This window comes from Oncorhynchus clarkii, chromosome 15 (genome assembly GCF_045791955.1).
Source record: "Oncorhynchus clarkii lewisi isolate Uvic-CL-2024 chromosome 15, UVic_Ocla_1.0, whole genome shotgun sequence".
Classification (NCBI taxonomy): Eukaryota; Metazoa; Chordata; class Actinopteri; order Salmoniformes; family Salmonidae; genus Oncorhynchus; species Oncorhynchus clarkii.
This window is the reverse complement of record NC_092161.1, coordinates 15,665,588-15,681,001: the sequence shown is the minus strand read 5'-3', so window position 1 is coordinate 15,681,001 and position 15,414 is coordinate 15,665,588. Positions and strand designations below refer to the sequence as shown.

The 15,414-nt window shown below is 42.3% G+C and overlaps 1 protein-coding gene across 4 annotated transcripts in view; it reads left to right on the top strand.

The window, feature by feature from the left end:
* The window catches only part of LOC139366951 (MICOS complex subunit MIC26-like), a 19,455-nt gene extending 4,041 nt beyond the window's left edge, over positions 1–15,414 (top strand). The window contains exons 1-9 of one of the 4 annotated variants that reach the window (XM_071104746.1): positions 3,529–3,558; positions 10,583–10,699; positions 10,911–11,033; positions 11,182–11,214; positions 11,447–11,501; positions 11,591–11,686; positions 13,259–13,350; positions 13,937–14,026; positions 14,110–15,414. In XM_071104746.1, the coding sequence (XP_070960847.1) occupies positions 3,544–3,558; positions 10,583–10,699; positions 10,911–11,033; positions 11,182–11,214; positions 11,447–11,501; positions 11,591–11,686; positions 13,259–13,350; positions 13,937–14,026; positions 14,110–14,118 (630 nt within the window). In that variant the 5' untranslated portion in view covers positions 3,529–3,543 and the 3' untranslated portion in view covers positions 14,119–15,414. Of the gene's footprint in view, positions 1–3,528; positions 3,559–8,518; positions 8,594–10,582; positions 10,700–10,910; positions 11,034–11,181; positions 11,215–11,446; positions 11,502–11,590; positions 11,687–13,258; positions 13,351–13,936; positions 14,027–14,109 lie in introns of those variants that run through there. The other 3 variants (XM_071104745.1, XM_071104744.1, XM_071104747.1) reach the window with 3 other exon arrangements.

Genomic DNA, 15,414 nt, shown 5'->3' with positions numbered 1-15,414 from the left:
CAGCGGCCGAATGACAGCTTGGGGATTTGAACTTGCAACCTTTCGGTTACTAGTCCAACGCTCTAACCACTAGGCTACCCTGCCACCCCAATATGAATATGAAGCGAGGGCCAGCCAACGACAGCGTACAGGTCCCAGTGGTGGGTAGTATATGGGGCTTTGGTGACAAAACGGATGGCACTGTGATAGACTGCATCCAATTTGCTGAGTAGAGTGTTGGAGGCTATTTTGTAAATTGCATCGAAAGTCAAGGATCGGTAAGATGGTCAGTTTTACGAGGGTATGTTTGGCAGCCTGAGTGACGGATGCTTTGTTGCGAAATAGGAAGCCGATTCTAGATTTAATTTTGGATTGGAGATGCTTAATGTGAGTCTGGAAGGAGAGTTCACAGTCTTACCAGACACCTAGGTATTTGTAGTTGTCTAAGTCAGAACCGTCCAGAGTAGTGATGCTGGACGGGCGGGCAGGTGTGGGCAGCGATCGGTTGAAGAGCATGCATTTAGTTTTACTTGCATTTAAGAGCAGTTGGAGACCACGGAAGGAGAGTTGTATGGCATTGAAGCTCGTCTGGAGGTTAGTTAACAGTGTCCAAAGAAGGGCCAGCTGTATACAGAATGGTGTCGTCTGTGTAAAGGTGGATCAGAGAATCACCAGCAGCAAGAGCAACATCCTTGAGAAGAAGAGAGTCGGCCTGAGGATTGAACCCTGTGGCACCCCCATAGACTGCCAGATGTCTGAGAAGTAGTTGGTGAACCAGGCGAGGCAGTCATTTGAGAAACCAAGGCTGTTGAGTCTGCCAATAAGAATGTGGTGATTGACAGAGTCGAAAGCCTTGGCCAGGTCGATGAATACAGCTGCACAGTATTGTCTCTTATCGATGGAGGTTATGATATCATTTAGGACCTTGAGCGTGGCTGAGGTGCACCCATGACCAGCTCAGACACCAGATTGCATAGCGGAGAAGGTACGGTGGGATTCGAAATGGTCTGATCTGTTTTGTTAACTTGGCTTTCGAAGACCTTAGAAAGGCAGGGTAGGATAGAAAAAGGTGTGTAGCAGTTTGGGTCTAGAGTGTCTCCCCCTTTGAAGAGGGGGATGACCGCAGCAGCTTTCCAATCTTTGGGGATCTCAGACAATACGAAAGAGAGGTTGAACAGGCTAGTAATAAGGGTTGCAACAATTTTGGTGGATAATTTTAGAAAGAGAGTGTCCAGATTGTCTAGCACAGCTGATTTGTTGGGGTCCAGATTATGCAGCTCTTTCAGAACATTAGCGATCTGGATTTGGGTGAAGTAGAAATGGGGGAGGCTTGGGCAAGTTGCTGGGGGGTGCATGGGCTGTTGACCGGGGTAGGGGTAGCCAGGTGGAAAGGAATGGCCACCCGTAGAAAAATGCTTATTGAAGTTCTCAATTATCGCAGATTTATCGGTGGTGACAGTGTTTCCTAGCCTCTGCAGTGGGCAGCTGGGAGGAGGTGCTCTTATTCTCCATGGACTTTAGTGTCCCAGAACTTTTTGGAGTTTGTTCTACATGATGCAAATTTCTGTTAGGAAAGCAAAGGCTAGCTTTTTCAAACTGCCTGTGTGTATTGGTTCCTAACTTCCCTGAAAAGTTGCATATTGCGGGGGCTATTCGATGCTAATGCAGTACGCCACAGGATGTTTTTGTGCTGGTCAAGGGCAGTCAAGTCTGGAGTGAACCAAGGGCTGTCTGTATCTGTTCTTAGTTCTACATTTTTTGAATGGGTCATGCTTATTGAAGATGGTGAGGAAGGCACTTCTAAAGAATAACCAGGCATCCTCTACTAACGGAATGAGATCAATATCCTTCCAGGATACCCGGGCCAGGTCACTTAGAAAGGCCTGCTCGCTGTAGTGTTTGACAGTGATAAGGGGTGGTCGTTTGACCGCGGACCCATTACGGATCGCTGAGATCCTGGTTGAAGACAGCAGAGGTGTATTTGGAGGGCAGGTTGGTCAGGATGATATATATGAGGGTGCCCATGTTTACACATTTAGGGTTGTACCTGGTAGGTTCCTTGATAATTTGTGTGAGATTGAGGGCATCTAGCTTAGATTGTAGGATGGCCGGGGTGTTAACCATGTCTCAGTTTAGGTCACATAACAGCTCAAGCTCTGAAGATAGATGGGGGGGAAACCAATTCACATATGGTGCCCAGGGCACAGCTGGGGGCAGAAGGTGGTCTATAGCAAGCGGCAACGGTAAGAGACTTGTTTCTGGAAAGGTGGATTTTTAAAAGTAGAAGCTCAAATTGTTTGGGCACAGACCTGGATAGTAAGACAGAACTGTGTGGATCGAGAGTAAGAACATTTCAGCGAGAAAACTCAAGGGCGAAATCCATTAAAGCCCAGATAATGGAATTAATTGCCCTTGACAATCAACCGTTCTCTGTCGTGGGTGATGTTGGCCTTCACCGACTGGTCGAGCACCGGTACACACTTCCAAGTGCACTATTTTTCAGATGTTGCCTTACCGGAGTTAGACAGTAATAGCGTCACTGCTATTAGCTTCACGACATATACTATGGAATGCCATTTGGGTCTTTGCGTGTCAAAAGAAGATACAGTAACACTGTCTGCAAACAAGAACACCGGCAACAAACAATGTGTTTTCAAACCGCGTTGGTAATAAAGCATCATTTGTTCAACTGCAACTTCTGGGGGTAGCTAGCTTTAGCTTGGTACCTAGCTAGCTTCAATATAACCACCCTGAAAACAATAACCAGTAGAAACTGCAGTCATTTTCATTATTCTTAGCATTGATTTAAGAATCCTTGTATGTATTAGCTAGGTTGCCATTTGTTGAGAGCATGAAAATAAATAGCTAGCCAGCTACTTAACCCTAATGCCAAAAGCTAACTTTATAAGCAGCCAGCTAGCTTCATCTGGCTAGGGTTATGTGTTGTGAAGCTAGCCATAATAAGGATTAGGCACAATAGTGGAATTTGCAGTTTGCCTTCAAAATAAAAGTATGTCATTGCTGATGCAAATTAATACAAATAGTAGAATTATGCCATACTTTAATTTTGAAAGTCCACTATTGTGGCTAATCCTTATTGTGGCTAGCTTCACATAGATGGATCCGACCACCATTAATCAATTATGAACTGTCTTATAAATTAGGGTTATTTTAGATGACACCTAGCTAACTATAGCTACTGAAACATATGTAATTTTGCTGGATTTTGGGGAAGAACATTGTTTGCATCCATGGGCTTGCTTTTTTTTAATGACCAGCACTGTAGGATGCGCGAGACAACTTTACCAGCATCATAGCATATGTATCGATGAATCGTTGTGACATAAAATATGAGTGATAGTGTAATCAATGTGTAATAACTACGTTAACAAAAATGATGAACTCTTTACACTATTGTGACCTGCAGTCATATTCAGGTCCTGATTGGTCAACAAGCTTAATTGACAAATATGTCAAATATTGTTATATAGTATATTTTTTGACACGCAAAGACCCAAACGGTGTTCCATAGGCGTCCTGGTTGAGAATGAAATGACTGAATAAATGAACAACGAAACGGTAAGTAAGTAAGTGAAAGAAATTGGTTTTGGTTATATTTTACTGGTAATGGGGACATACGTAAATGCCAACAGAATAACTTTTTGGGGGTGTGTGTGTGTAACCTTTATTTAACTAGGCAAGTCAGTTAAGAAAAAATTCAAGTCGGTTAGGACATCTACTCTGTGCATGACATGTAATTTTTCCAACAATTGTTAACAGGCAAATTATTTCACTTATAATTCACTGTATTCCAGTGGGTCAGAAGTTTACATAAACTTAGTGTACTTTGCCTTTAAATAGCTTGGAAAATTCCAGAAAATTATGTCATGGCTTTAGGAGCTTCTGGTAGGCTAATTGACATCATTTGAGTCAATTGGAGGTGAACCTGTGGATGTATTTCAAGGCCTACCTTCGAACTCAGTGCCTCTTTGCTTGACATCATGGGAAAATCAACATAAATCAGCCAAGAACTCAGACAGAAAAACATAGACCTCCACAAGTCTGGTTCATCCTTGGGAGCAATTTCCAAATGCCTGAAGGTACCACGTTCATCTGTACAAACAATAGTACGCAAGCATAAACACAATGGGACTACGCTGCCGTCATACTGCTCAGGAAGGAGACGTGTTCTGCCTCCTAGAGATGAACGTACTTTGGTGCGAAAAGTGCATATCAATCCCAGAACAACAGCAAATGACCTTGTGAAGATGCTGGAGGAAACGGGTACAAAAGTATCTATATCCACAGTAAAATGGAGTCCTATATAAACATAACCTGAAAGGCCGTTCAGCAAGGAAGAAGCCACTGCTCCAAAACTGCCATAAAAAAGCCAGACTACGGTCTTGCAACTGCACATGGGGACAAAGATCGTACTTTTTAGAGAAATGTCCTCTGGTCTGATGAAACAAAAATATATATTTTTGGCCATAATGACCATCGTTATGTTTGTAGGAAAAAGCGGAGGCTTGCAAGCTGAAGAACACCATCCCAACCGTGAAGCACGGGGGTGGCAGCATCATGTTGTGGGGGTGCTTTGCTGCAGGAGGGACTGGTGCGCTTCACAAAATAGATTGCATCATGAGGGAGGAAAATGATCTGGATATATTAAGGCAACATCTCAAGACATCAGTCAGGAAGCTTGGTCGCAAATGGGTCTTCCAAATGGGCAATGACCCCAAGCATACTTCCAAAGTTGTGGCAAAATGGCTTAAGGACAACAAAGTCAAGGTATTGGAGTGGCCATCACAAAGCCCTGACCTCAAGCCCATTGAACATTTGTGGGCAGAACTGAAAAAGCATGTGCGAGCAAGGAGGCCTACAAACCTGACTCAGTTACACCAGCTCTGTCAGGAGGAATGGGATAAAATTCACCAAACTTATTGTGGGAAGCTTGTGGAAGGCTTCCCAAAACGTTTGACCCAAGTTAAACAATTTAAAGGCAATGCTACCAAATACTAATTGAGTGTATTTAAACTTCTGACCCACTGGGAATGTGATGAAAGAAATAAAAGCTTAAATAAATCACTCTACTATTTTTCAGAGATTTCACATTCTTAAAATAAAGTGGTGATCCTAACTGACCAGACAGGGAACTTTTACTAGGATTAAAAGCCAGGAATTGTGAAAAATTGAGTTTAAATGTATTTGGCTAAGGTGTATGTAAACTTCCGACTTCAACTGTAACTGAGCTGCGGCTCTGGAGTAACATAGAGGGACGCAACACGCACACATATTTCAATCGAGCAGCCTACAGCAACTTTGTCCTGTTAGTAATTTTATCTGCAAAGTGCCTGCACCCACCCAAACAGCTCTTATTAGCAGATAAGATTGGACACACATGTTATCTGTCCCTTCATTTAACTGCAAAATAATTGTTCCTGGAAAGGAGACCAGACAGCCATGCTAGCTAACTCTTAAATACTGAGACTCAGGCTACAGCAACTTTGTCATGTAAGTAATTTTATCTGCAAAGTGCCTTGTGGGAGCCTGCACCCACCCAAACAGCTCTTAAAAGTAGATAAGATTTGACAAGCATGTCAACACTTTTTGACGAACATACAGTGCCTTGCAAAAGTATTCATCCCCCTTGGTGTTTTTCCTATTTTGTTGCATTACAACCTGTAATTTGAATGGATTTTATTTGGATTTCATGTAATGGACATACACAAAATAGTTTTTAATGCTTTACTGGGAAGCTTATCAGAAGTAGACTTGCTCATGTTATTTACAGGTATTGAAAGTAAGTTACACTAACGTTAGCTTACATAACAAGGGCAAAGTTTAGCACAAAACAAAGAATAAAGCTAACATTAGCTACAAGTATTATTTTTTAAAATAATGTGACACCCGTTTTGTCCAGTAACGTTAATGCCATGGCCATATTTAGGAATTAAAATGTTTTGTGATAAAAAAAAATTTCTTCTCAAATTCAGACCATAAAACGTCTTCTCTTTTAGCTAGTCATAAATATGGCTAGATAGCTAACGTTAAATGTCAAAGATATTTATTAGGGATGCATATATATTTATTTTATTTTATTTAACCTTTATTTAACTAGGCAAGTCAGTTAAGAACAAATTCTTATTTTCAATGACGGCTGCCTGTTCAGGGGCAGAACGACAGATTTGTCAGCTCGGGGATTTGAACTTGCAACCTTTCGGTTACTAGCCCAACGCTCTAACCACTATTAGCTAGGTTGCCACTTGTTGTTCGCCTATTTAAATTGAACTTCAGGTCATGAAAATAAATAGCTAGCCAGCTACTTAACTCTGTTCCCCAAAGCTAGCTTCATCTGGCTAGTGACGCTCGACCGGATCGTGTTATGTGTTGTGAAGCTAGCCACAATAAGGATTAGGCACAATAGTGGAATTTGCAGTTTGCCTTTAAAATAAGTGTCATTGACAGTGATGCAAATTAATACAAATAGTAGAACTATGCCATACTTTCATTTTGAAGGCTAACTGCAAAGTCCACTATTGTGGCTAATCCTTATTGTGGCTAGCTTCACATAGACCACCATTAATCAAACAAGAACTGTCTCATAAATTAGGGATATTTTAGATGATGAAACCTAGCTATATAGTTAGCTAGCTAACTATAGCTACTGAAACAGATGTCGTTTTGCTATGTTTTGGGGGAAGAACATTGTTTGCATCCATGAGCTAGCTAACTTTTTTAATGACCAGCACTGTAGGTGTGCGAGACAACTTTACCAGCATCATAGCATACGTATCGATGAGTCGTTGTGACATATACAATACGAGTGATAGTGTAATCAATGTGTAATAAATATGTAGAAACATGTATGAACGCGTTAAATTGTTACGTGCAGTCATATGACACGTCTAATAGTGTTAAATAGTATATTTTTTGACACGCAAAGACCCAAAAGGCGTTCCATAGCAAATATCAAAATGGCATTCCATAGAAATCCTGGTTGAGAATGAAACGACAGAACAAATGAACAACGAAACAGCACAGCAAGTAAGTGAAAGAAATAGGTTTTGATGACATTTTACTGGTAATGGGGACATACGTAAATGCCAACAAAATAACTTTTTGATCAGTGTGTGTGTGTGTGTGTGTGTGTGTGTGTGTAAACAAATTATTATTTACAATGACAGCCTACCCCAGCCAAACCCGGATGACGCTGGGCCAATTGTGTGCCGCCCTATGGGACTCCCAATCACGCCCAGATGTGATGCAGCCTGGATTCAAAAGAGTGACTGTAGTGAATATTTATAACTAACCCCTTCGGTCTATGTTAATATCATTGACCCTGGCCACACTACTGTAGTAGTGGTTTGGTTTGCTGAGGCTGACGTTAGCTAGCTAGCCCATGCTCAGTTCAACCAACATCACTATTTTGTACGGCAAGTCGAACAGGGATAAAAACAGCAGATTTCGGTATTGTGGAACAGCGACATCTGGTGGTGGCAAATTATAGTGCGCATCACAGGTGAGAGCACACGACACACTTTTCCCCAACACAGTGGTGGAAAAAGTACTCAAGTCATACTTGAGTAAAAGTATAGCTACCTTTTATATAAAATTACTCAAGTAAAAGTTAGTCACCCAGTAAAATACTACTTGAGTAAAAGTCAAAGTATTTGGTACAAAATCTACTTAAGTATCAAAGTAAAAGTATTCATAATTTCAAATGCCTTATATTAAGCAAAGTAGATGGCACCATTTTCTGGGTTTTAAAATGTACGGATAGACAGGGGCACACTCCAACATCATTTACAAAAGTTGCATGCGTTTAGTGAGTCAGCCAGATTAGAGGCAAAAGGGATGCCCATGTGTTATCTTCAGGAATGTTGTGAAGTAAACGTCATAAAAAAAAAATAGAAATAGTAAAGTACAGAGAAACGACCTAGTTGTACTTTAAAGTATATTTAGTACTTTACACCACTGCCAACACACTCAATAAAACACTCAAGTAAAGCAGAAAAGCTTAACAGTATGAACATTTATTTCTGGATATAAATTACAAAGTGTTTGAAATAGCAGTGTCTACTCAGATTATAGTAAATACATTGTTTATCTGATTTATTTTTTCTTTTAGAAATAGTCATCGTACAGGGTGTTTTTATCCACAATATTCTATAATTTTATCCTACTGAGACTGAGGGCTGATTATAAATGCTGAGCTATGACAGACAGACAAGCCCTTTGCTTAATACAATACATTTGAAATTATTTCTACTTTTACTTTTGATACTTAAGTGTATTTAGAACCAAATACTTTTAGACTTTTACTTAAGTAGTATTTTACTTGTTGACGTTCACTTTTACTTGAGTAACTTTCTATTCAGGTATCTATACTTTTACTCAAGTATGACAAAGGTGTACTTTTTCCACCACTGTGTTGGGGAAAGTATGTCGTATGCTCTCCTGTGATGCTCACTATAGTGTGCCACCACCAGATGTCGCTATTGAGATACATATTGTTCCACAATACCGAAATATCGTGTTTTATTGCCGTCCGACTTGCCGTACAAAAGCAAAGTCACCAGGAAGAGAAATGTCAAACGTTTGGAAACTGGTAACGGTGAAACTGTTGTTTTTTGTATCTTGTATGATACATTCAGGTTATCTTAGAATAGTACAGACTACAAAATGACAACCGTAAAATACTGTTTAAAAGAGTGATGTTGGTTGGGCTGAGCATAGGCTAGCTAGCTAACGTCAGCAAACCAAACCACTACAAGTGTGGCCAGGGTCAATGAAGTTAACATAGACAGAAGGGGTTAGTTATAAAATATTCGACATTAGCTAGCTAGCCATATGTATGACGAGCTAAAAGAGAAGACGTTTTACGATCTGAATTCGCGATCAAAAAAATAGTTAATCTTGTAAAACGTATTTTTATTCATAAATCTGGCCATGGCATTGCTGGACAAACCGGGTATGTCCGTGTTTGTAAATATACTTAATATATTAGCCTTATTCTTTATTTTGTGCAAAACTTTGCCCTTATGTAGGCTAACGTTAGTGCACTCGGGAATTATAAGACCTCTGGTCTTTCCACATGTTGTTACGTTACAGCCTTATTCAAATATTGATTCAATTGTTTTCCCCCCTCAATCTCAACACCCTATAATGACAAAGCAAAAACAGGTTGACATTTTTGCAAATTTAGTAGAAATAAAAAAAAATAAGGCTTACATAAGTATTCAGACCCTTTACTCAGTACTTTAAAGCACCTTTGGCAGAGATTACAGCCTCGAGTCTTCTTGGGTATGATGCTACAAGCTTGGCACACCTGTATTTGGGGAGTTTCTCCCATTCTTCTCTGCAGATCCTCTCAAGCTCTGTCAGGTTAGATGGGGAGCGTTGCTGCACAGCTATTTTCAAGTATCCAGAGATGTTAGATCGGGCTCTGGCTCAAGGACATTCTCAACTCCTTCATTGTCTTGGCTGTGTGCTTAGGGTCATTGTCCTGTTGGAAGGTGAACCTTCGCCCCAGTCTGGAACCGTTTATATTTCCCCTCGATCCTGACTAGTATCCCAGTCCCTGCCACTGAAAAACATCCCAACAGCATGATGCTGCCACCACCATCCACCGTAGGGATGGTGCCAGGTTTCCTCCCGGTATGTCACTTGGCATTCAGGCCAAAGAGTTCAATATTGGTTTCATCAGACCAGAGAATCTTGTTTCTCATGGTCTGAGTCCTTTTTTGGCAAACTCCAAGGGGGCTGTCATGTGACTCTTATTAGGAGCGGCTTCCATTTGGCCACTACCATAAAGGCTTGATTGGTGGAGTGTTGCAGGGAGGGTTGTCCTTCTGGAAGGTTCTCCCATCTCCACAGAGGAACTTTGGAGCTTTGTCAGAGTGACCATCGGGTTCTTGGTCATCTCCCTGACGAAGGCCCTTCTCCCCTGATTTCTCAGTTTGGCCAGGCGGCCAGCTCTAGGAAAAGTCTTGGTGGTTCCAAACTTCTTCCATTTAAGAATGATGGAGGCCACTGTGTTCTTGGGGTCCTTCGATGCTGCAGACATTTTTTGGTACCCTTCCCCAGATCTGTGCATCGACACAATTCCGTCTCAGAGCTCTACAGCCAATTCCTCGACCTCATGGCTTGGTTTTTGCTCTGACATGCACTGTCAACTGTGTAACCTTATATAGACAGGTGTGTGCCTTTCCAAATCATGTCCAATCAATTGAATTTACCACAGGTGGACTCAAATCAAGTCATCTCAAGGATGATCAATGGAAACAGGATGCACCTGAGCTCAATTTCGAGTCTCATAGCAAGGGTCTAAATACTTATGTAAATAAGGTATTTCTGTTTTTTATTTGTAATACTTTTGCAAAAAAAAAATTAAAACTGTTTTTGCTTTGTCATTATGGGGTATTGTGTGTAGATTGAGGACATTTTTTATTTAATCCATTTTAGAATAAGGCTGTAAATGTAACAAAATGTGGAAAAAGTCAAGGGGTCTGAATACCTGCCATGAATGTCCTGACTCTTGCCATACATTTACCCATTTACCATAAAGTAATGATCCCGCATCATGATGTGTAACCAATGCCAGGTGCCGCAGTTTGCCGCTGTGTCAGGGGTCCTGGGTCTGATGACGGGCACCACGACTGTCCTGGCCACCAGCGAGGTGAAGAAGAAACCTGCAGCTCTGAGTCTCAGTATTGAAGAGGTAGCTAGTATGGCTGTTCTGTCTCCTCTCCGAGAACAATTATTTGGCAGTTATATGAAGGGACAGGTGACATGCATGTCCAAGCTTATCTGCTAATAAGAGCTGTTTGGGTGGGTGCAGGCTCCCACAACGCACTTTGCAGATAAAATGACTTAGACAGGACAACGTTGCTGTAGGCTGCTCGATTGAAAAGTGTGTGTGTGTATTGCAGCTCCCGTCCCTCTATGTTACTCCGGAGCCGCAGCTCCGGTATGTGGAGCCAGAGGTGGGGCCAGTGGAACAGGGCGTGGCCAAGCTGAGGAAATGGGCCGAGCCTTACACCAACCAGTGTCAGGTACACCCCTCTTCCTCAGAGATGTATGCCTCTTACTTACCTGTCAACTGGAACACAATGGGTGAATCTAGGCAATCTCATGTGGCACCTCTCTAATTTTCTTTTGGAATCCTCAGATTTAAGGTTTGTGGTTCTTGTTTTCCTGTAGGTAACGGGTCTGGTTGCCCTGGAGAAAGCTGAGGTAGGTGACAGACACTATCTACCAAGACTTGACACACTAACATACACACAATGAGTTATGCCTCATAGTAATGGCTGGAACGGAATACATGGAATTGTATCAAACACATTGATCCAGACTATTCCATTCCTGCCATTATTATGAGCTGTCCTCCGCTCAGCAGCTTCTTATGATTGAAGCATAGATTAAAGTTCTCTATCTCCTCTTTGTGATGTCATATCTTGTGAAACAGGAGGTCTACAGGACTGTAGAGCCCACTGTGAGCGCCTCCACCAGGACAGTGAGAGGTGAGAAGACACTCATATTATGCAGATACCTTTATATACACATACATACACAAAACTGTGTCTTCTCTCTCTGTCTCTCTCTTTCTCAGAGACATATGAGTTCCTCAATGATCCTCCTCCGGACCTCTATCCCAGCGTCGGGGTGGTTGGCTTCTCTGGCTTCTTAGGATTGTACCTGGCCAAAGGTAATGTGTACGCGCGCCCACACAACTAATTTATCGACGTCGGTTCAATTATTTGAAATCCATGTCATTTTTTCTTCTTCTGTGAGCTCGATATGCCATTACTCTAGAGAGAGATCAGATCAAGGAAGAACTCTGCCATGTAGTAGGAAGTTGGATTTTTCAGCAGGCCAATATTCAACATAGTCATTAACTACAATGACCAGAATTAATTGCGAACTGCTGCCAATGGTCCTGGCAAGTCTGTAGATGGCTGGCTGGCTGCTACAGCCTGAGCAGAGATGTGATGATGACTTAGAATCCTTAGTTGCCACATCCATTGATATACACGGGTATGTGAAGACCCCTTCACATTAGTTGATTTGGCTATTTCAGCCACACCCGTTGCTGACAGGTGTATGAAATCGAGCACACTGCCATGCAATCTCCATAGACAAACATTGGCAGTGGAATGGCCTTACTGAAGAGGTCAGTTACTTTCAACGTGGGAGCAGTGGAAATGCGTTCTCTGGAGTGATGAATCTCGCTTCACCATTCAGCAGTCCAACTGACAAATCTGGGTTTGGCGGATGCCAAGAGAACGCTACCTGCCCGAACGCATAGTGACAACTAAAGTTTGGCGGAGGAGGAATAATGGTCATGGGGTTGTTTTTCATGGTTCGGGCCCCTTAGTTCCAGTGAAGGAAAATCTTAACGCTACAGCATACAATGACATTCTAGACTATTCTGTGCTTCCAACTTTGTGGCAACAATTTGGGGAAGGCCCTTTACTGTTTCAGCATGACAATGCCCCCTTGCGCATGCGAGGTCCATACAGAAATGCTTTGTTGAGATTGGTGTGGAAGAACTTGACTGTCCTGCACAGAGCCCTGACCTCAACCCTATCGAACACCTTTGGGATGAATTGGAACGCCGACTGCGAGCTAGACCTAATCGCCCAACATCAGTGCCCAACCTCAGTAATGCTCTTGTGGCTGAATGGAAGCAAGTCCCCGCAGCAATGTTCCAACATCTAATGGAAAGCCTTCCCAGAAGAGTGGAGGCTGTTATAGCAGCAAAAGGGAACAACTCCATATTAACAACCATGACTTTGTAATGAGATGTTCGAAGAGCAGGTGTCCACATCCAGGCCCATCCCTCAGCGTTTTACCACAGATGAGGCAGGATGTCCACTTTAATGTTTCAATTAAGGATTCTAGCTTTAAACTAAGGTGAACAAATGATTGTTATTAAGTGATAAGCAGTAATGGGCAGTCACAACCATCATGGGACTTTTATTCATAGTTTAATTCAGTGTTACAGCATTCAACCCACAATGCATTTAATGTAATAATAAATCATCTAAAACCGGGACTATTTTTCTAAAACCGAACTGGAACTGACCTCAAAAAGCACTAATCGCTCAGCACTACTCTGTGTCTCTAGGTTCCAGGGTGAAGAGGCACTAATCGCTCAGCACTACTCTGTGTCTCTAGGTTCCAGGGTGAAGAGGCACTAATCGCTCAGCACTACTCTGTGTCTCTAGGTTCCAGGGTGAAGAGGCACTAATCGCTCAGCACTACTCTGTGTCTCTAGGTTCCAGGGTGAAGAGGCTGGTGTTTCCTGTCGGGCTGATGGCTCTTAGTGCTTCCATGTTCTACCCCCAGCAAGCTGCCTCCTTAACCAAGGTGTGTGTGGGTGTGGGGTGCAATGTTAGTGTGTGTCTTCCATCCCTTTTTCCCCCCTCTCTAACGGGAAAGGCTGTGGTTTCCTGTAGGAAGTTCTGGCTGTGAAATAAGAGCGATTGTGTGTGGGGAGGGTATGTGATTGATAGTCTGCCCTTTGGTTTCAAAGCGGGGTGCCCTATTCTGGTGTGGATTCCTGGTATATTTTAGGTCTGTTTAATGTTGTTGTCTGAGAGAGGCACACCCAGAGATAGAGAGGATACAGGTGTGTGTTTCTGTGTGCCACAACACAGCCAGATCAGACAGACAGGATGTATGATACAGCAGCAGGATAGGAAAGTGATGAGGAGACAGCTGTTCAGAGGGAGGGAGGAAAGCTGGAACCTCTGACTGCTGACGGGGGGGGGGTTAATGGCTGTATTTCTGTGAGTTATGAATAGTTTAGACACTTAATGAGTGATTAGTGTGTGTTGGTTTTTTTTAAATGACATTTTGTGCACTAAATCTGTCACATGGTTTATCTGATTGAGGTCAGACTTCATAGAAGGTGTTTCAATTTTGTGTGTGTGTGTGGTTGTCTCTATCTCAGGTGAGCAGGGACTCTGTGTACAGCTGGAGTCAGCAGGGTCGGGATGCTGTGCAGACGCTCTGGAAGGACCTGCCATTTGGCAAGGGCAAGGTTAGTCATCATGACAAAGAATCAGCTGCCTGAGGTGTGTTCAGTAATAATGATGTGTATTCCTGCTTCCTGTTTCCCCTCAGGCAGGCTGAGAAGGCAGAGGACAAGAGCACTGGTAGCTGAGACAGAGAGCCTGGACACATCGCATGAGATTTTGAAAGTTAATGGCATCAAAGGTCCCAAAACAATCACATTTTGTTGTGTCATGGAACATTTGGTTCAAACGTAGAGGATAGGTTATAATTGGAGCCCGGCCTGTATATTGTTTCACCGATATTATCCATCTATATTGGACGTAAAACCCAGGGTGTTTTATTTGACTGTGTGTGTTCATGTTGTGGGCCTAATGTTGTGTCAGAGTGTGTTTGGGAGTGTATGTTCAATCATGTGGTGTTCCTAGGTGTGGATTGTTGCTGGCCCTCAGGCCCTTGTTCTCCTATGCCTTTGGCACTTGATTTGTTTCATGAAATTGTGAAATCCCGAATGACTGATGTTAATATAGGGGATTAGGATTCTTGGCATGATAACAACGGTTGTCAGAGGAGTTGGACTGCAACTTCTGACAGAATCACCTATATTCACAACAGCCCTCTTTTCCCCGAGAGTGTTTCCCTAGGTGGCAAACGTGTGACACAAAGCTCCTCACGGTGCACGTAGTGTTGGCACACAAAACAGAAAAGTATTTGAATTTTGAAGGACGTTACATCATGTCATCACACCCACCAGTGGTAAGAGCCTGTTATTACCATAATCTACTGTATGTCTAAATTGGTTGGAACCAGTCTCTTGTCGTAAAAATACAATTTGTTTTCAGTGATATAACCTGGCTTACTAGAGGTGATATAAACTCTGTACGTCTGGGTGTGCTGCACCAGTGTGGATCGAAATCACATTCAACACCCCTATATGCACCGCGCCTCCATGGTGTACACACACCCTAGACAGAGCACCTTAACACACCGCTGTCTCTCCTGTAACATGATACATCACATTCCCTCTTGCTCAGTTACCTTGCCAACTAACCATGCCAACCTGTTGTAACCATGCCAATGGACACAGGAGACTCCTGTCAGCTGTCCTCTGACCTCGTTTCTGTGTTTGTCTAAATATTGTTGCTCATGCTTGTTTTGGTTATGTATTTATTTCTAAGGACATTCCCCCATCATTGATCCACCACAGAGTGCACTACGATAATGTTACATAAAGTATTTAAAAAGTTAAAGATGTACTTCTACTGAAGAATATTTAAACGTGGTGTATATTTGAAGTATTTTGTGTTTCAGGTGATGATTTTCATTTTGAATTGGTTGATTTTGTATTGATTGTCTGTTCCCAGAAAACTACTGTCTATAAACAGAGACATGGTCCTAATAAACCAAACTCCTATA